At 30.4% G+C, this 26,126-nt stretch overlaps 1 protein-coding gene across 1 annotated transcript in view; it reads left to right on the forward strand.

The window, feature by feature from the left end:
• The first annotated feature begins 3,492 nt into the window (after positions 1–3,492).
• The window catches only part of LOC133321783 (paired box pox-meso protein), a 104,175-nt gene continuing 81,541 nt past the window's right edge, over positions 3,493–26,126 (forward strand). The window contains exon 1 of the mRNA XM_061530856.1: positions 3,493–3,607. Within this exon, the coding sequence (XP_061386840.1) occupies positions 3,544–3,607 (64 nt within the window). The 5' untranslated portion in view covers positions 3,493–3,543. The remainder of the gene's footprint in view (positions 3,608–26,126) is intronic.

Raw genomic sequence — 26,126 nt, forward strand, 5'->3', positions numbered from 1 at the left:
GGTACAATTTGGATTTGGGTGAACCGATAGAGCTGAAACAATGAAATTTGGATCATTGTAGGGGTGTAGGATTGGGGTCAGGACTCAGTTTAAGACAATATTACTTATGGGTACTAAATGGTACTAAATTTGGTACAATTTGAATTTTAGGTGAACCAATTGAGCTAGAAGCATAAAACTTGGAGTCAGGATCACTGTCGAGGTGTAAGATTGAGATATGTGAGAAGTTTTAAAATTTTGTACTAATGTGTACTAAATTTGGTACAATTTAAATTGTGGGTGAACCGATGGAACTGGAATCCTCAAACTTGGATTTAGGATCACTGTGGGGGTGTTGGTTTGAGTTAAGTAGGAAGTTTTGGAAATTCGTACAACTGTGTACTAAATTTGGTACAATTTGAATTGTGGGTGAACCGATAGAGTTGGAATCCTGAAATTTAGATTTTGGAGCACTGTGGGGGTGTTGGTTTGGGTTAAGTTGGAAGTTTTTGAAATTCGTACTAAATGGTACTAAATTTGGTACAATTTGAATTTTAGGAGAACCAATAGAGCTAGAATCATGAAATATGGAGTCAGGATCATTGTTGAGGTGTAAGATTGAGATATGTAGGAAGTTTTAAAAATTTGTACTAATGTGTACTAAATATGGTACAATTTAAATTATGGGTGAACCGATGGAATTGGAATCCTCAAACTTGGATTTAGGATCACTGTGGGGGTATTGGTTTGAGTTAAGTAGGAAGTTTTGGAAATTCGTACAACTGTGTACTAAATTTGGTACAATTTGAATTGTGTGTGAATCGATAGAGTTGGAATCCTGAAAATTAGATTTTGGAGCACTGTGGAGGTGTTGGTTTGGGTTAAGTTTGAAGTTTTTGAAATTCGTAGTAAATGGTACTAAATTTGGTACAATTTGAATTTTAGAGCTAGAATCATGAAATTTGAAGTCAGGATCACTGTTGAGGTGTAAGATTGAAATATGTAGGAAGTTTTCGAAATTTGTACTAATGTGTACTAAATTTGGAACAACTAAATTGTTGGTAAACCGATAAAGTTGAAATCATGAAATTTTGATTTAGGATCACTGTGGGGGTATAGGGTTTGGGTATATTGGAAGTTTTAAAAATTTGTTCTAAGTGTACCAAATTCGGTACAATTTAAATTGTGGGTGAAGCGATAAAGTTTGAATCCTGAAATTTTGATTCAGGATCACTGGGGAGGTGTAGGATTGGAGTATGTAGGAAAATTTGGAAATTGGTACTAATGTGTACTAAATTTGGTACAATTTGAATTGTGGGTGCAATCCTGAAATTTTGATTTAGGAACAATGTGGAGGTGTAGGATTGGGGTATGCAGGATGTTTTGGAAATTGGTACTACTGTGTACTAAATTTGGTACAATTTTAATTGTTGGTGAACCGATGGAGTTGGAGTCCTGAAATTTTGATTTAGGATCACCGTAGGATTGATTTAGGGTATGTAGGAAGCTTTGGAAATTGGTACTATTATGTACTAAATTTAGTACAATTTGATTATTATGATTTTATCTAATTCATGATTTTAATTGGATTGCATGATGTAGGTAGTAATGGAAATTTTTACTTATGTGTTCTAAGTGGTACTAAATGTGATACAAATTTAGGTGAAGCGATAGAATCCTGAAATTTGGAATTAAGATTGGGGTATGTGGGAAGTGTTAGAAACTCGTACTTATGATTTTTAAAGTACTTATGATTGTTGATGTGCACTAAATGATACTCAATTTGGATTTGGGTGAATCCATATTTGTTTTGAAAACATACTATGGCAGAAAATACGTACAAAATGGTTCTAAAATAGGGTTTTAAATACATCCCACATTCGCTAACGAAGTAGCGGGTATATGCTAGTAACATATATTTTTAAAAATCGGTAATATCTTTTAAATTCCCTTTATTTTTTAAATAATAATGTTTACGACAATAAACAAATGCACCTTGTAGGACCACCCTTTTATGCCCCCACCAGGAAAAAAAGTAAGCAACACAACTAAGGCGCAGCAAATGGCATTGTTTGAGGCAGTCGCAGTGTGAACAGCAATATTACACCCCTAAATGGCTGGAAACTGTAACAAGTTGTGTTGTGCAAGTGTGTGGCTGGCTGGCTGGATGGCTATGTGTGCAGGTTTTTGTTTTGGTTTTCTGTGCTCTGGTTTTTTTTTTGCGGAGGGGGTTTCAAATACGAACGCTTGTCGTCGTCATCGTCCTCGTCCAATTGCCTTGTGATAAAATGCCAGAGACATTGTGGCTGGTGGAAGACAAATGGGGGTTGAAATGCTCCAATTGGGCTGTGATTGTGGCCAACAACAACTATGCTTCTTAACACTTGTTTGTGGTGGCCAGTATTATCAGAGATAACAAGAAAATAAAAGCAAAAAACAAACAGCAACAACAACAAACAAATCCATAGATTATCACTGATACGCTAGCGTAGCCAACCAAAGGCAAGACCCGGGGTAATTTAGATATTCTTGGGGAAATGGAAATTTTTTAAAGCGAACTGAGGAGAATTACGTTAAATTCCCAAGGGATTGTTATGACGATGATGATGCCGACAATGATGTATGAATGTATCACACGGCGACTGCCAGGAAGGAAATTCGACAAACAATCTGTCAAAGTTAATCCAATTTTAAAGTCTTCCTGAAACTCCAAACAACTTTGGCTACTTGGTATCCATTACTTTTAGCTTGAGAGGAAAAAAAATCACATTTATGTCTCCAAATTTTACGTCTAACTTACTTTCGTAAGGTGGGAGGGGGCTTAAGTTTTGACAAAGTTACAAAAAACATACCGACAGAAAAGCTTCACTTACAAAACTCACCACACAGAGAGCACTTCGGGGTAGATGCTTTTGCCAAGGAAATAAATGTTCATGAACTATGAACAAACGACGATGTACATCGAGACTACGATGATGTTGTTGTTCATTACTACGATGGAGATGATGATGATGACGATGTTGTTGTTGATGTACAACAATAAAAATTTTATGTATTTTTGTACATATGCCCGATGTACTACGTACATTCAGAATGTTAATGATGTTTTGATGGAGAACGACTACCACGACGACGACGATGGCGATGATGATGATGACGACGGCATTTGGTACGTACATCTCAATGCCAAAGATTTTCAAAAATGCCACAGCGCATGGAAGATTCGGTTCGCCGGCCGTAACAGAACGGCAGTTCGAGAAAAGGATAAAACAACTAAATTGAAGTATTTGGTGGTGTTGTTAAAGCCGGGTGTGCGTTAAAACGCTTAAACTTTTTTCCATTCTGTACGGTGTGTGTCCGTCTTGTTATTACCATCGTCTTTTTTTACCATCTTGTGCGAAGTTCAAGAAGTCTCAATTCTTTAAATTCGAAGTTGAAGTCAAGTGTTTGTTTTGTGATTTAGCCTCCTTGTTGAGGTCCCCGCTAATATTATTGTGTGTTGTGGTGCCAAAGAACCGTATCGAGACGTAAAATGTCCTATTTGTGATAGATGTCGAATCGAAAATGTGGAATGAATCATACCATGGATATATAGGGCAGTGGCCAGCATATACTCAAAACGCCAAAGGTACCGCTACAATATTTACAAATTTTTAAATGAAGGACAAAAAACATTTGTTTAAAAATTTTTACCATAATAAATTACATATTTGTTTATAAATAATACATAGAAAATGTACATAAATTTGAAAATGTGCATAACCTTGGCAATAATTATTTTTTTAGAGTGGCAATGTTTGGAATTAAACCAAATAAATATTAAAATAAAAGTTATCGTCTAAATAAAGAAAAAAACCTGAGAGAAATATTAAAAAGTCTTCTTTTCTGTAATAAAACAAAAATTGCTCACACCAAATTCTGCTTGGATTATAGAGAAAAAATGTAAAATTCTATATATTTTAATACCAATAATTAATGCATTAATTTGCTTCAGTCAAACTCCTTAATTTTTCAAAAAAAAGTCCCAATTACATTTCAAAAATGCTCTTAGTGAAAGGTTATAAAAAAGTAGTTTGAATGATCTTAAATCAAGAAACAATATTTACAAAAGTTCTTGAGAATTTATTTTACAATGGTTTAAAAAAATTACAAAGTTGACAGGTTATTCAAGATGAGGTTATATACAGAAATGGAATATATAGCTTAAAAATATTCGGAAAGTGGAGCATCCATCTACTGGCATTTAATACCAAGTAGATGGAATATAAAAAAATTTTATTTATTGGACATTTTATAAATAATCAATATATAATAAAAATAAAGTAAATTTTTCTACACTTAACCAAAAAGAAAAACTTTTAACAAAGCTGTGTAACAATGTAATAAAAACTAAATTGGCGGGTCATTGAAGATCACTAAATTCTATGATAAAAGCTCTTTAAAAAAGGTGTAAAATGTTAAAATTTATCTTCAATAAATAAGTAAAAAATAAAAAAAAACATGTGCAAAAAACGTTAAATTATTCTCCACCATAGTGGACAGCTACTTGAAATTAAGTATCCAAATCTACATGGAACTATATAAAATATAGAAAATTTATTTTGGAAATGTTGTTAAATTCTAATAACTGACAGTATCTAAATGAGTCATTTATTTTGAAAGTGATGAAAGTGGCTTGGGTTTCTAATAAAATTTACCAAACAAATTACGTTGTATATTCTAACATGTTTAAATCAAGTCATACCGAAGGGCCTGAAAATAGCCCATTCCTTATAGCGAAAAAATCATTATTTCGCGATTTTTTTTTTTTTAATTTATTTAAAAACAAACATTTTAATCCACTTTTCAATGGATTTCTATCAAAAAATATATTAATTAACGCAATAACATGTATAATAATATGTTTATATATTATTTTAATAAGGCCATTATTTTTTGCGCCATTCGTTATACCCAGTATATAAATTTGGAAAACGTTCATTATGTGCGATAGTCAGTGTAAAAATTCTACTATTCTTGGATATAACGAACTTCTTCTATAACGAACAGATCTACTTTGTCCCTACAAGTTCGCTATAACCGTACTCGACTCTATATAGAGAATAATAAAGAAATATGAATGATTCGTTAACAAAATCGGAACTAATCCAAACAGTTAAATTTTGGCAATATTTAATCCTGATTTCTAATCCTCTGTCAAATTATAGTCAATGTTATATGAAATGTTAGGAACAGTTTTCAATATTTTTATATGAACACTTATATCAAAAATGAATGAGGGATTCGACAGGACAAATGTTTACTCGTAATAATATTGTAAAAAATCAAGGCTTCGGTCTATAAAATTATTGGGTCTTTTAAAAATATTGCTAATAATTGTAGATTGTTCCGATATTCATTGGAAATATATTGATTTAAATGTTTGGTTGTGGAGGCTCTTTCAAAATATAATATTTAATAAAAATCCGGTTTTGTAAATAGTAATTTAGGCTCTTTCAAAATATAATATTTAATAAAAATCCGGTTTTGTAAATAGTAATTTAAACAAAATTTACCATATTATTTTTAAAACCAGTGACCGGAGCAGAATAGTCGGTCAGGGCTGACCATATGAAACCCTACACAACTACTACGAAACTCTAACTTTATACAGATCTATATTCCGAGAATGGGCATTTGACGATATGTGTACCCTCTTAACCGATTAGAGGTCATGTTTTATACCATAACATGCTATTTTTTTTCATTTTACACAGAAAGATCTTGGTTGACTTGACCCATAGAATTGTAACAGATCATTCATAAGCCCTTCTAATTATTTGACCAGATTGCTTTCCCAGTGTAAAATTCTGCTTATAGAGCGACTTGAAAAAACACAAAAAATTAGTTTTCGGTCCATTTTAGTAGTGTTGGTGGATTATTTGGGATACTATTTGTATTTTGTTTTTGCAAAATAGTCAGGGTGAATGCCAGTTTGTTTTTTTTTATAAAAAACAACTATTTATTAGTGAAAAAATCACCGAAACGCAAGAGAATACACGTTTTGCCTTTTTTTCACACAAAAGACTGTGTCGATTTGACCCGCAAAATATTAACCTATCTTCTCTAAAATAGTCATGTTTATTCTTTGGTCAGACCCTTTACTATATGTAAAAGTTCCTGATGTTCGTGTCATAAGTGTGATTTCTAGATCGACCAGAAAATCAGACAAAAATAAAACTTTTGGTCCATTTAATCCACTAAATATTAACCGATCTTTACCAAAAACAATAGGGGTTTTCCTTGGCCAGAACCCATCCTACATGCAAAATTTCGTGACGATTGGTCCACACATGTATACGGTAAACTTAAACTTTTTTATGTTAAAACAAAAATAAACATTGATGAAATTTTTTCCGAACTTTTTTTAATGAATTTATTTTTTAACTTCCTTGAATATTATTTATGCTTTAAAAATATTAAATTTAATAAATTCCGAAGAATAATTCATCTTTTTATTTTCCCTTAAAAATTTTTAAAGATAAATTTTGCCCATCATTGTTCCAGACTAATGAAATCTTTTCAAAAAAATAAATAAAAATAAAAAAATAAGACAAAATTTTTTTTTACGTTTGCTCCCCATTTGTAGCTGATCCACACATTACATAAGGATTATGCCTCTAATATATATATATATTTTTTTAAATCATCTGTTATTAAAAATGATGTAATTTTGAACCCATAATTTTAAGAATTCCAAATTAAAAATTTTATGTATGAAATATGGTGTTCCTTTGCAAATATTGAGAATACAATACAAATCTTTTCATGTAAATTGTAGAACTATTATTCATTTAGACAATTTTGGAGACAAACAATTATCGAGTATTACGATATATCAACATATAAAGAACATATATTCAAATGGAAGCTCCGACTAGTGTGTCAAGGTTTTGTAAAATGATAAATTAAATATGCCCGACAACTTATGTATAGAAATCATAAAACATAAATTAGATACAAAAAATCATTAATATTTAGAAGAAATAATGCGAAGTCAACGATTTGAAAGTTTGTTACATTTTTTATACGATCATGGAAAAGAAAAACAAAAAGATTAATAACAATACTAAGAAATAAAGATGCAAGACTTCAAAGTAGGATTATTTTCAAAAATAACTCTGATTCCAATAATTTCGTATATACTCAAATCAAAAATGCTGCTGTGTGCCAAAAACTTTTAATGTACAACATAGACGTTTATCTCTGTTCATTCTGCCGTGATTGATATCAAAAAATAGATAATATACATTCTGTACTACTCGAACAATCGATTTTATATAGTAAATGCCAATATTAATCGATATTTCTTGACATACTGCAAAATTATGCCTTCTTCAAAAAAGACATTCGAAATCGAATCGTTCCTTTAGGTTAATTCACATTTTTTGAGTTGTTATTTCAAATATTTCCTAACTTTAAGAAGTTTTTATTGTTTTCAACTAATTCTAGCCATTTTTGATACATTCAGACCTTTATTTTTTATATTAAGCATGATTTTCCGAATGTTAGGTGTATTGTACAAATTGTTGCCAATTTTGATAGGCTTTGGAGATTTTTTTATTTTTTCTGTGTAAATGATTTTATCGGTGCTTAGGTTACCTAACTTAAAACATTTAAGGAGTCGAGGTTTTTTCATAAAAACCGTTATTTATGAAAAAATTGCATGCAATAATTTTCTATTTTCACGCTAAATCACTTAAGTGCAATATATCTAAGTTTTCTGAATTAAATCAAATTTTAAACAAACTTCCAACAATTCGAAGGCTGATCAAAACATTTTTATCACTGTTAATGTTTTAATTACATGAACACCACTGTATGTAACTCCGTTTAGGTTCTATTTGCATTTTAAAATCGATGTAAATGGAAAACAATAAATGTAGCTATTTTATGCCCAAAGGGAACACCTTGTTCTTTATACAATTTCTAATTATACATTTATTAAATTTCAGATTAAAAATATGATATTTCTTAAACCCAAATTTTAAAATCAAATAAAATCAAAATAATAATGCTATTCCAATCGAACTAATATTAAGGTAATGAGAATACAATTTGTCTAGAGTAGTCTACTCTTCTGTTAAGCGTAATTTTCAAAGTTAACGTGATGATTTTAAACTCCGCGTAAAGTCTAAAATAGAAAAAATGTATATTTTCTGATCAAACGTATGTGTCGGCTTTAAAGTTTTGTATTTAAAAAATGAATGAACAAGGAAATTAATTTTCAAGACAAACAAAAACAAACCATTTTTTCTGCTAGTAATTTTTTAGTTAAATCGGGAAAAATACGCCACATGCCTTAATAAAATACTTCTAAACCAGTATAAACCTATTGTGCTTGTAACTTAGTAATATTAAACATGGACATTATTATTACTAACTTCCATCCAATAATTACATTAGCGCTTGTAAAGTTGTACTCCAAAATATTTTCAACGCAACGGCACATAGTAGTGAGAAATTTTTAGAGGGTTGAAAGGTGCCAATGAAATTCTCATAGAATTTCGTATAAGAAAAACTACTCTTATAAGATATAAACACTTGTAGGCAGGGACGTTTCACAAGGAATAATTATGAGAAGAATTCAGGAGTTTTCAGGTTTTAGTAGTTTCCTAAAACCGGAATACACCTTGTTGCTCAAATGAGTAATTTTAATATATTTATAATATTGATTTTCGTTTTGATAATGGTTCTACAAGTTCTAGCCATCTTGAATAGACAGATTTTATATAAAAACACCTATTAGTTAGGAGATGTTAAATATTTTTTTTATTTTTCTAAAAATTATTATTTATTTTATTTAAATTATTCATATCTCACAAATTTTGGTTTTGTATATTTTTTATTTATTTACTTAAAAAAAATTTAAAAAATATCAACAAACTTGCCTTTGTTGTTCAAAGAAATCAAATAGGAAATTTCGCAAAAAATATACAAAGCAAAATGGCTTTAATTCACAAAATTTATTAACAAAGCAATGCGTTTAAGCTTCAACCCAAAGCTGTGAATAAACACTGAGCTTAAAACATTGTAAACAATGCAAATAGAAATACAGAGACCATCAACAGTCAGTGCAATTAATTTCTATTCATATTTGTCTGGCCATAAAAGAGCAAATAATAAGGAAATTTTAATTCTCCCCATACAATTATTATTATGGGGAGAACGAGAGAGCAACACAAAAGCATACAAAAGCCATTCACCACACCAAACCACCCACATTCCGTTAGACACCTTTATTAATAAGTTAAATAACAGCTACAACAACGAAAAAAGAAACATGTCAACAATGATCTTCATTGCTTTGTTGTTTGTTACCAAAGAGACAGAATAAATATAGAGCGAGAGAGAAGGAGAGAGAATAAAACTTGTTTGTGTTTTACCATCAACAATGCAACGCCATTAAGGGCCACACATACATAGCATGCACACACACAGACGGTACACACAACTCATTAACCAATCAACCAAAGCCAAGAGCCTCTCTCTCGAAAACCCATGCCATCGTTTTGTTGTTGTGCCCTCGTGTCTGTGTGTTATGCCGAATAATTGTTGTTGCTGTTGTTGATCTTCTTAGACTTGTTTTGTTTTCTGTGTGCATTAATACGAATGCTGTCTGAATGAAGTCTTCGTGTGTTTTGTTTTTGTTGTAGGCAAGTCTTTCGTTGTTGTTAGTAGTGTGGGTACGTTTCTTTTGCTCTTGCATTGTTGTTATTATTTCTTGTTTTCTACTGCTGTCAACGTTGCTCACGCCGTCGCTGCTGCTGCTACTACTACCACTGCCACCGTCGTCGTCGTTATGTTGTTGTTGTATGCTTAACTTAACTGATCGATCATACATCAGAAATGCTAACAGAGCGAGATCGCTACGCCTCAAATTAGTCGCAACAAGTACGGTTGACGAAGAACAACAAGTCGGAACGAAGTCAGAGAAGAGAGCCAGCCTGCATACGTTTTGTGTTTTCTTCCGTTCTTTATTTTGTTATTTTATGTGATTTTTCTTTTTTGTATGGAAAATTGTGTATGCGTGTGTTTAACTTTTGTGCATATTATATCGATCAATGAAAACTTTATTTAATAAAATTAAAAGAAGCAAAAAAATTAAAAGCAAATAAAGTAATGAATAAACCAAAAATTATAATTTCCCCCCGTAGCATTTTAACGACGGCATAACAGACTTTAAGCCGGCTTAAGAGAAGAAAGAACTTTTCGTTAAAGGAATTGAGTGTTGGAAAAAATAAGGCCTGCTTTTGCAAAATAAATCATGCCCATAGCAATCTTGTGATAATGGTGTTTACGAAATTCCCATTGACTATTGGATTAATCAAATGGACTTTAAGCAACTCTAAGAACTGACCCCATAAAGTAAAACAAAAATGCTCAAAGTGTGAAAATACATAGTTTTTATAAAATAAAAAAATATTATAAAAAAAAATAATCATAATAAAAATAAATAAATACTCGACAGCTGTAAAGCTACAAAGGCAAATAAAAAAATAATAATAAACCCAAGGTGTAAAGTGTGTGCTAATTTTCAATTATTTCAAGAAAAACTAAGCCAGTAAACCGAGTAACAACAAACCATATTTGGCTTATACCACGAAAGCTAACAACAGCAACAACAACAACGGGCGTCAAAATTTCCAACTAAATAAGTGTGAATTAGAATCAATTGTTACAACAATAGTGAGTGGTAAATTCCCACACCATACTCAATTACCATCGAATCTATGTAGCCAAAAGCAGCCAAAGAAATATATAAAAAATAAGAAAAAAATAGAAAAACAACAAAAGGCAACAAAATAAGAAAACAAAAATTAAAAAAAAACTGCCAAAGAAAGTCAGACGTTAAGAGGGAAAAATACCTCAAGAGTAAATTCTTTTTATTTAAAATAAAAAAGTGAACAGGTGTATATGTGGAAAACGCCACCACTCAAAACCAGCAGTAAACAGCAACGTTGTTATTTCTTGTTAAGAAAAAGAACAGCTGAAGCAGAAACCACTAGACAACAAATAACACCACCATCACCATAACACGTGAAAAAAAGGAGGAAGGAAAACCATTAAGACCTCGAGATCCCCGTGAAATTGAGTAACAGAAATAACCATACAGGAAAGACGAGCCAACAACAACAACCATAAATTCCTCAACACTTCTAATAAGCAATACAACAACAACAGCAACCAACATCCCTCCTGTAGAACTCAGTAACTCACGCACTCACCTGTTCCCACGTTGGTTTTTATTGTTTCATTTGGCGTTTTCTTTATTAACACATTTTCTTCGATTGTGTGTGAAAATTCCAACAGGATCCTTATTTTTCCTCTGTTCCACATCAAAAGGAATAATAAAAGGCAACATTTATTTCCGCCCAAAAATATTGGATTAGTTTATCATCTTCACCACCATCCCCCCTTCGCACTAAATTTCATTTTTTCTGTTCCCGTGATTATCACCCAGTTGTTTGGGTGATACCCATTGGCGATATATTGGCGTGCTTCAGCTTTATATACGACTCGCAAGAGCAAAATATGATTGAACCAGGTTAGTAGAGAATTTTTATTTTTCATGTTAATTTTTTATTTTTAAAATTTAATTGTAAAAGAAAAACAATGCCACACTAAGGGTGTCATTGTTTTTTTAAGTTTGGTAACATTTTTAGTTGTGTAGATTATATTTTTTCCACAAAAAAGTTTTTAGTTTTTTTTCGTTGCTTTGTATTTGTTATTATAGCTACAAATCTAAAAGTATGTATGTCTTAAGTAGTTTTCTTGTATTTCTTGTGGTAAAAGGACTTCGGTTTCTTTTTAGAATAAAATTCTGGGATAAAGTAAAAATCGTATATATAAAAATCTATAGTATAACTGAAGTTTCAGCAGATTTCTACATAAAATAAAATTCGATATAAAAACAACATTTTCCGCTGATTTTGTTTTTGTAGAAGAAATGATAATTTCAAAAGTTTTAAGGTAATCTGTAAAAACATTCAGTAAAAACGTCCATGGCAGTGACATGAAAAAATATTAGGTGGTCAAAATGTGTATTTTTTTCAAAGCCAATTAGTCTGGTATTAAGTTACTTTGATATTGAATTAAAACGAATAAAATAAAAATAAAAAAATAATAATAATAAATAAATAATTCAGATTATATTACAAATTTGCTAACATAAAATTATATCTATGACAAAATGTTCATTTCTAAAAAAAAAACCTTAAAAAAATATGTAAATATATAAAATTTTCCCCCAACTTTTCCCTGTTGCCTAATGAAGCTTTTCATTTTCCAAAAAAATAGCTGCTGTAATTTTCGTTAGAGACTTTAAAAGGGCAGTACAACATAAAAGTATTTAGAATATTTGAACTTTTTTAAAACAACAGAATTGATTTTCTGTAAAATATTTACAAAATGAAAAACAATATTAAAATTTTTTTTAAAATTCAAAATAATAATTCAAATTCTTAACGTTTAGAATCATTTTAAAGCTGAAAAACATTTTTTTTAATTATGATTACTTTTAAAACCCCACAAGTCTGTCTGTAAAATATTCAATCAAACTTGTATTATGGAAACACAAAAAAATGTTTGAAAATATTATATATTGTTGGAAAAGGGGGCATATCTGGATTTCTTCCTGTATAATCTATCTAGTCTTTTATATAAAAATCTGAAAGAGTGCTGTTTTAAATATAAGTTTTAAAAATTTTAGAAGAAAAAGGTCGGTACATACAGCTGTGAGTTTTATTCCTCATTATATGTATGTGAATTGCAGTAAAGGGTACGGAATACAAAATATATTTTAGAAATCGATTAAAAAGCACTATTTCAATTTCCTTAGAAACATTTTAGAAATTATTAAAATTAAAAAATAAATTATTATTAAAAAATAAAATTTGCGCTCGATTATGATCGATTTTTAGCTGCTGGGCGATGTTACGACTGCTAACATGCCGGTCAACTTCGATCATTTCTCCGATTTTATCGACATTTCGGACGACCGACCTATTAGTTCGGGGTGCATCTTTAACATAAAAAGTTCCTGAAAGGAATCTACGAAACCAAAATTGCAAATAACTGACTGACTGTTACAGTATCGGAACCATTGGCTTGCATTTTCGCCTTTGTCAAAGAAAAATTGTAATATGTACCGAATTTTCTCTTTGTTAACTTCTATTTTTAACACCCAGTAACTCACAACTGAATGCACAAAAAACAGCAAAATATATATTTTACTGCGAAATGTCACCCTTCCAAATAGCATAAATCTGAAATTGTTTGTTACGAGAAATCTATCAGTACAGCCATCTGCCGAAAAAATAGTGGATTTTTTCCCCAAAATAATATTTTTAAAATATTTTCGCATTACTGATCTATATATGAGGACAAAGGAGAAATATTTTTAAAAAATTCCATAAACTTCGAGGAATAGCATAATATTACAAAAACAAATATGTTTCTCTTCTATATTTAGTTAAAAAAAATCACAAAAAAATTTAATTTTTTTGAAAAGGTTTGATTTCACATACTTTGTGTTTTTAACATGAAATAATATAAAAAATTTTTCAAAAAAAAAAAAAAAAACAAAACAAAAAATGTTTGACTTCGTTACCTTCTTTAGAGAAAAAATGTAAAATTCGTTGTTCCTTAAGGGGAATTAAAAAAGGAAATCTGTTTTGAAAATAATTTTTTTAAGTTATTTTAGAAAAAATCAAAATTCAAAAAACCTCTTTTGGTTTGAAAGATTTGGCCTTAATGTACTGTATGAATTTCGTAAAGAGAAGAATACATTTTCAAGTTAGTAAATTATATTAAAACTTGTTTTTTCAAAAAATTTTCCCTAGCAAAGAAATTCTGCTTATAACATATCAAAGAATACTATTTGAGGATCTAATTTTTCCTTCACATTTCCTGATAGTGAAAAGTTAAAAAAGCCAACATGTTAGCTTTGTAAAAAATTATGCTTTTTCTGAGGATCAAATCACACGTAAAATATATTTTTTTCCAACAACGTTTTGAAATAAAGTGTTGTTGGAAAATGTCAGTATTGAAGTTTGCTGGCATTTCTAAGCTTGTCATTAACCGCCAGGGAAAATTTAATTGCGGTTGTGGCTTATTTTGGGATTTATAAAAAATATATAAATTGAAAAAAAAAAATAAAAACATATATCACCCATTGCCATCTAAATAATTATTGCCAAGTGTATGTAAAAAATAATCAAATCAAAATTTAATATAAAAATGTAAATTTTCTTTATAAAAAAAAATTAAACAAAAATTATTTATGAAAAAAATCTCTATACAATAATATATCATTAAATATTAAACCTTTATTAAAAATATAATTTCTTTTTCTTAAAAACAGCTAATTTTTATGTGTTTTCCAATAATGAAATTCAAGACTATTTTTACAAATAAAAAAGTGATCGTAGAAACAATTTAAAAAAAATTGTTCCTATGCCTCTGAATAATTTAGCACTTTGGGCGCCAAGAAGGATAAAAAACGACGACAGAACCTTACTTATTGGTTTAAGCGAAAATATAGTTTTCTGATTTTAACTTTAGAGGTTAAAGTAAAATGTCGACCAATACATGGTGCCCATTACATATTTTTAATTAATTTCAATAAGATCCTTATATTTTCAAGTACTTATTTGTAAATGTATTTTTTTTCAATGAGTCAGCACGTCGGCCGCCAGTAAAGATGAAAAGCGACAAACTTTTACTTGACTCATGAAATATTAAGTTAATGCAACATTATTATTAGCTGTCTAATATGTATATTAAAAAATTTATTTCATATAAAATAATATAATTTCTTATTCAATTAAAAACGTGGAATTTGAAAATGGAAATCTTAAGTTAATGTTCTAAATATTGGGTTTCCTTATAATGTTCCCTAAAATGTTATTGGCTTATGGGACAACCTATTTGAAATTTATGTTATATTGATCTAGAATACACTTCAAATTGCCAGATTGCAAGATTAATAATAACTTGACGGATTTATTGTGCCCCATGTTGGGCGCCATTTCCCTTTCTCAAAGAAATTTTGATATTTTTCTGATTAATTGGTTACTAAGTTTTTTGTGTCCCATGTTGGGATCCATTTCATATTTTTTTCTTCATCTTCTGAATAACTTTTCGGATTTGGTGTGCCCCATGTTGGACGCCGTTTCCTTTTCTCAAAGAAATTCTGATATTATTCTGATTAATTGGTTTTTAAATTTCTGATTTTATTCTCTCTTCTAAATAAATGCTCATATTACTTTGATCCAGAATAAATTTATAAGATTATTTTTTTATTGTTCAGCGTTGGTCGCCATGTAAAATGTATTTGATTCCTCTAAATGTAGTTTTGCTCAAAAACAGTTTCGGGGGTCTCCAATAAGTCAAAATAATCTTATTTAATAATATTTTTTTAATTATTTTAATTGTTATTTCTAAATACATATTTTTGAAAAATGTCGCTATTTCGGAGCACATTAGGTGCCCAGAAGGATAGAAATTGCCATACTTTGGATTATGTCTTATTTTATTGGTAAAGTGTGGTTTTTATAGTCTCTCCTGATTTTAGCTTTAAATGTTGACTTAAAGTGTCAACATGGCCGATAAATGGCGCCCAACATTTGGTGACCAGGAGGATAGTAATGGACAAACTTTGGATTAAGTCTTATTTATTTGTTAAAGTGTGGTTTTAATTGTCTCTCCTGATTTTAGCTTTAGATGTTGACTTAAAGTGTCAACATGGCCGATAAATGGCGCCCAACATTTTTTTTGTAATTTATACTGCATGATTTGATTTAAACCGGCATACATTCGAGGAATTATTTGTATTTTCGTATAGATTCTGCCATTCTTTGTTCAATGAAATCTTATTGTTGAATCCTTCAAATTGTTGTTTGATTATAAAAAAGACAATTCCTAACATTCGATGCATTATTTGTATTTTCGTATATATTCTGCCATTCTTTGCTCAATGAAATCTTATTATATAATCCTTCCTATTATTGCTTGTTTATAAAAAAATGCTAGTTCCTAACCGATCGTTATAAAATATTAGCTTCGAGGCATATATTTTTATATGATTCTCATAATGGCTGCCGTCGGTCCCTCTCCGTTTGCCATTATCTCTATGCCAAAAAATTAACCACTAATTTGTGGTTAGTTGGGAAAATAATAAAAACAACAACAACAACAAATTCCAATCATGTATGTCCTGGCATACGTTTTGTGTATATTCCATATTTTTCACGCCTTGTTTGTTACCCTTTAAACGTTCATCACAAAAAACAACAAAAGGTTTATGTTTATTAAACAAATAACAACAACAAAAACGGACAGAGGGAGGAAGGACACAATAAAAATGGGTAACCCTTATTCAAATAAAAAGGATTCCAATACAAAGTAAAGTTGAACTGATTTTTTCACAATAATCCTGCAACCCTTATGATAACCATGGAATAAAAAATTAGTGATCGTGACAGAAAAAATTTTACAGCTTTGAAAAAAAGCCATTTTGTAGGAAATTAAAAAAAAAATGTGTGACTACTCATGTGTATGACTACATATGTATGTTTGTGTATGTAACCAACAACCCAAATTTCATTTAAAAAAAATCTACATTAACTCATTAGGTGATCGGGGTTTTTTTGATTGTACCATGAGGTGGTGGTTGGGTGCTTTGTAGACAAAATAAATCACCAGACCAGGAGTTGTAACAACAATAACACAAAAATAGGTAGACTAACATGTAGCTTCAATCTAAGGTTTAGTTTAGGTACCGTATTGTAATTTTCATTCAAGAAATACAACAACAAAAACAACATTAAAAAACATTATGAAATAAAAAAAGAAAATTCTATATAATTTCTACGTATGTTAGTAGCGACTAGGGTATGAGTTAAGGTGTCCAACTTCGATTTATGTTTCTAACACACAACATATAGAGAGTTTCATAGTTGTTGTTTTTGCCGTACAATAAAAGTTCTATTTTAAACCAAAATTAACAAAAAAATCATCATCATTAATGCCAGTGACTGTGGCAACAGCGGCACGATCAACATAGTCATCATCATTCTCGGCACACGTGCCCATATATTTACTACATACCGAACTATCTACTAGGGTTTTTTCCGCATACGTCATATTAACTATTTTTGTGTGTGTTGTATTTGTTGCTTCTCTCTTTAACTATTATGGCTCATTATAATTAGAAGAGGGGGAGATAACAACAACATAACATAACACACAAATCTAAAAAGCCATACAACCCCATGCCACAAAAAAAAAAATAAAATTATATGCGAGGCATTACATACACACGATACATATGTATATATGTATGTATATACATACGTTTATATATCAAAACCAAAAAAACACACACATTTATTACGCCGTCGCCAACAACTAGTGATCGTTCATACATATATGTGTATATGTGGCGTGAATGAAGTGGAGTTGTAAGCCATGATCGTCATCATAGTCGTCGATGTTGTTGTTGCTTTATTTTGTTGTAGTTGTACACACGATACATATGTATATATGTATGTATATACATACGTTTATATATCAAAACCAAAAAAACACACACATTTATTACGCCGTCGCCAACAACTAGTGATCGTTCATACATATATGTGTATATGTGGCGTGAATGAAGTGGAGTTGTAAGCCATGATCGTCATCATAGTCGTTGTTGTTGCTTTATTTTGTTGTAGTTTCAGTATGTGGCATTTGCGTGTTTTAGAGCATTTGTTGCGCTTACCTCTGCTACTATTAGTTTCTACTTCTTCTTCATATTGGTTACCTCAATTTTTTTGTCATGGGTGTGTAACGGGTGTTCGGTAAGACGGAAGGGGGAGAAGTCCACTGATGATGATCATATAAAAATACAATTTATCAGATACGGACGGTCGCTTAAAAAAAAACTCCCCCAAAACTAAACTGAAAAGAGTTGACAGTGGTTAATGCAATTAATGCAGTGAAATAAGTTCAGTAATTATTTTCGAGACAACTTCCGATCGTAAATTTAGGGCAACAAATTTTTTTAGATTTCAAAAAAAATGTTTTTTTTTCAAAAAAAAAAAAAAAAAGATAAATAAATAAAAAAAATAATTAATAAGTAAATAAATATTTCTTCAAGTTGGGCGCGATGAAAGGTGGAAACCGGTAAACATAGGATATAACCTCACTTATTGATTTATGTTTGATTTAAATAGACTTTTCTCATTTAAGCTTAAGAAGTTTACGTAAATTGACAATATAGCCGATAAATAGCGCCCAACATGATTAATTAATTTAATTTTTATTAATTTAAAAAGAAGACCTTACAGTAATAATTGTTAAAGCTTTTTTTTCCTTTTGGAACAAGATCGAACTTGGACGTCTTCCAACCGCATGTCGTGCGACTTACTCACGAAGTAAACAGTCAAAATGGCGACAAACATCACATAATTTATTTTGAATTAAACGCCTTACCTTCAAGTAGTTATTTCCGAAGGATATTTGAGTCACCTTTGTGCTGTACGTCAAGCGCCAAAAAGGATGGAAAATTTTAAAATTTAGGATTGAAACTTTCTTTCTTTTAAGTTTTCCTTCATAGCTTTTTTGCAAGCCGATATAGCCTCTTCTGGGATTTTTAGCCGATAATTAATTAGCCCAATTGTTAATATTTCTGTAGCGCAGGTTGGGCGCCAAAAAAAAAAAAAAAATAATAATAAATAAATAAAATTGACTTATTGCTCTCAAGTTGCTTTTAATGGCCTTTTCAGATTTTAGCTTTAGATGTTGACCTAAAGTGCAAACATAGCTGTAAAATGGCGGCCAACTTTTTATAATATATTTTCAATTATATAATAAAAAACAGACTGCCCCTCATTTCAGTAGTAATTAGTAAAAGATTTTTTATTTTGGAAAAATAGTCATGAACGCCAGACGCCAAAAATGCTAAAAATCGACAAAATTAGTACTGAATCTCACTTATATGTATAAGACTAATTTTAATGGCGTCTTCCGATTGAAGCTTTAGAAATTGAAGTAATATGTAAACATAATTGATTAATGGCGCCCAACGTTTAATAACATGTTTTAAATTAATTTGCAAAAAGCTGATATTATTCCTGCCGCAACTTCAATTTTCAAATTTTTTCGAAATTAGGTTAGTAAAGTGTCAACATAAACGATAAATGGCCCCCAACATTTAATAAGAGCGTTTTAAATGAAGTTATCTGTGTGAAGATTTTGCTTCTATTTATTTTTTTTTCATATGATATACATTTAGTTTTCTGAATTTTATTCTGTGAATTAGGTTTCACACATTTCGAGTCCCAATGTTTAATTTACAATTTGTGGATTCGGACCTTAAATGGCGTCTGATGATCTTTTTTCTGTGAATCATTTTCAATATTTTCATGAAAAAAATTTCACATAAATTGCATAAATTTATATAATTGGCCACACACGTTTCGTATTATACGAATTGAATGATGACAGCCGACTTGTTTATCCTTTAAATTCTTTGTGAATTTTACGACATCCGTTTATAATTTTGGCAAATATTCTTTTGGAGATTACGTTGGACACATTTTTTTCAAAAAACGGACATTTTTCTGAATTTGCTTCTATGTATAAATTTCAATGTTTTCGATTCAAATAGTTGATGTGAGGGGTATAGTTTTATATGAATCACACTGCCGATAAATGGCGCCCAACGTTCAATTTATTATTTGTGGAATCGGACCTTAAATGACGTCTGATGATATTATATTCATATTAAATATGATTGACCACATCCATTCTTCACTTATATGATCCCTAAAAGTTCGTTGGGCGCCATTACAAAAATGGCGCCCAACGTTTCAACGTTGGCCTTGGAGGCTTTAGTATTATCTGATGAAATTAATAAATAAATAATACGAATTGAATGGTGGTTGCCGACTTGATTATCCCTTAAAGTATTTTATTATTAATTTGGACGCCACTTAGCTAAACATGGAGTACTTTAGAAACAATTCATTGAAACAGTTGTAAATATTGTGGTATTGAAATCAAAGAAATGCTTACTCTCTTCTCGTGGCAAGTTGGGCGCCAATCATAGATTCAAGAATTTTTTCTCATAAATCCGAAATAAAACTTTTTAGGCACATATTAGGTTCGAGTTTCATGTTGGGCACTAACAAATTATTTTTTATTTTGAAAATAATTACCAAAAATTTAGTATCGCTTCTACAAAGTCGGCACCACACCCTTGTTTAGTTTGGGCGCCAGTTGAACTCACAAGTTACGTAAATTCATAGAATAGAGACATAACATTGAATATATTTTCCCAAAGCTGTTTAAACTTCAATTGTATGATTAATTTACTAAAATTTAGTACAGTTTCCATGTTGGGCGCCAGCTTGTAATTAAATTGGGAATACCTTGATTAAGACACCAAATAATTGTCAATTGTTGCTGTATTTTAGGGTAGAGTTTTTATGAAAAAAAACCATGTTCGGGAAAAATGTTGGGCGCCACTTTTACCTCATAAGAAAAAAACACCCTCACAACTTATAATCGGAGAAGACTCTACAAATGGTTACGAGTCCTTAAAACAATTGTGTTGGGCGTACTTAATGGGAGCAAAACAAGAAATTCGCGTTATGTATAATTCGGTGTAGAACCCCATATTGGGCGCCAGTTTAACAATATCGTCCTTTAAAATCATTTTATGGATGATTAAATAGTATGGTAGTGATTTAGATTACATATTATGTTATATTTTTATCTCATATTAAAATTTAAAAATTTCCATGTTGGGCGCCAATGAGATTAACTCAGAAATTTCAGCATTCCAAACAGCAATTTTAAGATTATACAAATCATATTAAAAATAATGACCTCCAATAGGGCGCCATTGCAAATATTTATTTAATTTAAGAATTCCATTGACTCAGTAGAAATTATTAGCAACGAATCAAACCAATGACCACACGTTGGGCGCCATTAGAACAAACAAATATTTAGTTCTGTCGTTTTAACACGATGAATTTAGTACTCCATACTTCTTATAATTTTTTTCTAGATAATTACAATAGGAGTAAACAGTTATTACTTTGGATGCCGTCGGTGATATCAGAAATCTGAAAAGCTATATATATCCCATTTTTTGACAAATTTTTGAAAATCCTATTAGAATTTTAAAAATATCCTGAGGTATTCTCAAAATTGATCCCTGGGCACAAACAAATTATTATTTTTATTTACTTTTAAAACTGATCGAATCACCAATTTAAAAAAGCGGTTCCGTGTTGTCCGCCATGAGTGATATCAGAAGGCAAAATAAACTATATATTTTTTCGTGGTTTTGTAAAAAAAAATTCCCAAACTGAGGTTTCAAAAGCGACCCCTCGTTGGATTCCGTCTAGACCCACATATTGTAAATTTCTTAAAATGTATTTATATTTTAAAAATAATATCACAAAACCACTGTTCCACCCAAAGCAATTTTGAGGATGATGGCCTACGATGACTAGCTCCTATCCAAAAACCTAAATATATGTACATACACATATACACCAAAATTATATACGAATGTATGTAGCTATGACCATATAACACACATTAAAGCAAAGCCAAACCATAGGTGTAGCTGTAACAAACAAACAAAAACAACGTAATTTATTATATAAACTTGGTTTAGACCGGGCGCTGGTATAACGTTTTGTTGCTGTTGTTGTTGTTATTATTATGGTTATATTGTCGACTTTTATTCTTCTTCTTGTAACGAGTTTCAGAAAAAGCGAAAAAACTATACACCAAACTACAGCTTTAAACAAATGGTGGTGGTGAATGCTTGTGGTGCTAGCTTGTTGGCTGGATGGCTGGCTGGCATGCTGGAGGTTTTCAGCGAAAAACAACAACAACAATGAAGAAGCACCAAGCACACATATGAACAGAACAGAAAGCAAGCTGTAGGAGAAGGCCTGTTTTGATTTCATGTTGTTGTCATTGCCATTTGAATTTGGCTGGATAGGTGGATGGACGGACGGACGCGCAGACAGACAAACAGTCATTTAAAATGAACAGAATACCAAAAAAAAAAAACGGAAACGGGTAGGGGGAATCATTTTTGATCGCAACGTTTTTTTTCATTTCTGTATATCTCTCTTAATTTTTATTTCGGTTCATTTTCGTTGTTGCTTTTTTTTTAATTTTGGTATATCTAGAATGGCTGACAATAAGACATACATACATGTATCTACATATGTGGGTATGTGTGTGTGTTTATACATATATTATATGAAAAAAAAACTTAAATCAAGCAACCATAGCGGCCATGTTTTTAGTTTTTATACTAACATACATATATTTATATATAAAAGTTATATGAATGAAGACTGTGTCTTGGGGGAGGGAGGGAGTGTTTTTTAAAAACAATTTATAAACAAACAACATAAAATACTAACAACAATGAATAAAAGAAAATTTTCTTTGGTGTTGTTGTTGTTGTTGTTGACTGTCTCTACTAAGTGTAGTTGGAATTGTAGATGCCAATGCTAAGATTACAAAGCAGCAAAAATGAAGAAGAAGAAAAAATTAGAAATAAATGCATTTGGGCACGAGTCATTCTGGATAATTCCATGTTGTTGTTATTGTTGTAGTCTTTTTTTTCTTTCTTTAAGACTATGGTTAATAGTCTTAATAGTTAGTTGTCTTGTGCTATTATCGTTGTTTTGTTGTTGTGTACTTAATTTCACAAAATAAAAACGGAGGAGTAGAATAGAAGAATATGAAGTTTTTCACCTTAACGGAGGTAGTTCGTGTGTATTTCTTCGTAAATTTCTAATTAAAGCTGCCGAGTTGAATTTTGAAATTTAGATTTCTGAGTATTATAGTTATATGCATATAAATTGAAATAATTTCAAAATTCATAATGAATAATTATGGAATTTTTTTGTTAGCAAGTTTAATGGGCTAAATTATTAAGACATACATGCATAAATTATTTAACAAAAATCCTTCAAAACGAACTCATTATAAATCTGCAATTAAAGAATGTTTTTGAAATCCACAAATTAAGCCGACAAATTAAATTCGAATAGTTGGGCGCCAAATTATGAAATAAATTCTTCAAATGAACTTATTATAAATTGCAGTTAAAGAATTTAGTTGAAATTTTCATATGAAGTTGGGAAATTAAATTTGAATAGTTGGGCGCCATTTTCATACTTTTTTAAAACTGAGTTTCTCATTTAAATATTTTATAAATATAATAGAAAATTGTAACACATAAAATCCTTCAAATATGCAGATAAACTTAATTCGAATTTTGAATATTATAAATATTATATACATTTTTAACAAGTAAAATTCTCCAAATAAATTAGCACCAAATTGAAATGTTAAGAATATTGTTTAAAAAATTAAATTATGTTGATAAACATAATTCGAATAGTTGGGCGCCAAATTTTTATACAAAATTCTCCAAAAGAACACCTTATAAAATACTGTAATTGAACACCACAAATTAAGCTGAAAATTTTAATTCGATTAGTTGGGCGCCATTTGGATAAATTGTTTTAAAAATGAAACATTTAATTATTAATATATTTCAGCAATTAAAAAACTAATTCCAATTGATGGATGTATGTGAAATCCTCACATAAATATTTGGGCGCATTTTTGTGCAACAAAAATATCAAAATTATCTACGAAGATGAAAATTCTTGGTGAGAGTATTCCGAACCCAGAAGGTCAAATTCGCCAAATTCAAAATTGTTGACTTATGATGTGATGAATTAGGAAGATTTCTGTAAACCATATTCTCCTTCTAAGAAATATTAAGAAGAAATATTCATAAATAATTTGCATATACCTGACACGAGACTTTTTCCGACAAATAGCCCCTCTAGAGGCATTCGCAAATGATGGATTTTTCCTGACAATGCAAATATAACATTGGTGTTCCATATTGGGCGCCAATTATGAGGTATTTGTAAATAAATAAGAAAAAAATTACCACATTTCAAGAGACAACATTTTTAAACTAAATTCCTTATACACGCATGCCTTTTGGGCGCCAGTCAGATATTTAAGAGAACAATTTCATGAATATTTTGCATATAACTGGCACGAATATGTGTTAAGGAATGAAAAAAATTTCACTTTTTAAAAGCCAATATATGTTTAAATGTTTTTTATTCTCTCATTCCTGTTGGGCGCCATTCATATCATCAAGAATATATTTTCATTAACATTTCCTACACCTGTCACAATAACTTTTGCAATAAAAAACATCTTTAGAGGCCCTTGGAAATGATATATTGTCCCGACTATGTATATATAACTTTGGTGTTTCATTTTGATCTTAAGTGTATATGTAAAAAATAGGACAAATAGTATATCCACACAGGAAGAAATTGCCACATTTTAAAAGCCAATATATTTTTAATATTCGTTACTCTCTCATATCCGTTGGGCGCCACTCATAATTTCAGGAAGAAATGTTCATTAATATTTCCTACACCTGACACGAGAACTTTTCCAATAAACAGCATCTTTAGAGGCTTTTGCAAATGAGATATTGTTCGCACTATGTATGGGCGTATATGTAAAAATTGCGATATTTCAAAAGGCAAAAAGTTTCTAAAAATAATCTTATCTTCTCCAATGAAGAGTATTTTTAGAGGTCTTTGCGAAAGAGTTATTGTTCTGAATATGTAAATATTGAATTGGTGTGTCATATTGGACGCCAACCTCTGACTATAAGATAACGTGTTATATGTTAATCTCTCAAATCGAATAAATATATATTTTTAATTTTTTCGTAGAAATTTAAGAATTTCTAAGCGTTTCTCTGTTATTCCATGTTGGGCCCAATCTCTGGCTACGAGTTATAAGTAAATCTTCCACATTTTTTAGTCGAATAAATATTTTTATTAAAGGATTTCAACATGTTTTTTGTAAAATCCCCTTTACCAAATCCGTAATGTTCTAAGAAGAGGTTGTTTACCCATCATGGTCCCAGAATGCTAAATTGAGTCACTTGGCTTTGGAAAGTACAAATAAGACCCATTAAAATATCTATGCAGTGGCGGAACTATACTCATTGATCGACTGATATTTATAATTTGTGGTAGGACGATTACCCACTATCCTAAACAATGGACCAATATTGATCTTTTTTTTTAGAAAATTGTCTAACCAAATAACGATCCTAAATATAAATAAAAAAACTGAAATTTAGAAGATACATATGGTGGCTAACCTATAATTGGACCAAAATTGATAATTATTGTTAAAGAACCGAATAATGATGGATAACGTTATATGGAACCTATAGCAAAACGTGGACCTATGTATCCCATTTCATAATACCAAACATTCTAGAAGTAGTGGCAATGTATGTGATAATTTCCAAAACTCTATCTTAAATATTATGAGTCCTATCGCGATTCCAACCGAGGAACTGGAAGACTAGACAAAATCCATATACAATTATATTCTCATCAATACACCTTCTTGGAGTCTGCGGTAAATATTTGGACGTTTTGCACTTTTTACATTTCCCCAAAGCAAAATTCCCAGATTTTATGTAAAAATAAATTTCACATTTCCACGTATTAACCAAATATTAAATATTATTTGTTACCGAATAAAAAAACAAAACAATCAATAAATGATCAAACACGAGCTAAAAAATAAATAAATTTCAACATGCCAATCGATCGGACCCCCCACAATAATAAACTTTGGACATACATATATTTAAACAATACCCAACAAAAACAACATAAAAAAAATAAACTTGGTTTACAATGATGATGTCGATAATGATAAGCACACGATAATTATGATGATCATAATTGTCATTAACCAAACTTCAATGATAGTTTTAATAAAACATTGTTCAATGTTTTTTTTTTGTGTTTTTTGCTTCTTTGGATGATGTTGACTGTCATCAGTTGGGGTTTTTTGAAAGAAGAAAACGCCAAGTAAATATTTGATATTGTCCGTCCCTCTGACAGTCTTCAGTCGGTGCTGTTGGTTGTCATTTGGTTATGTCTATACCTCATCATCGTTTTGCTCAACGAAGCATTCAACCAAAAATGCCACTGGATTTA

This window comes from Musca vetustissima, unplaced genomic scaffold, assembly GCF_032173495.1.
Source record: "Musca vetustissima isolate MV318-11 ecotype Yass unplaced genomic scaffold, APGP_CSIRO_Mvet_v1 utg822, whole genome shotgun sequence".
NCBI classification, from domain to species: domain Eukaryota; kingdom Metazoa; phylum Arthropoda; class Insecta; order Diptera; family Muscidae; genus Musca; species Musca vetustissima.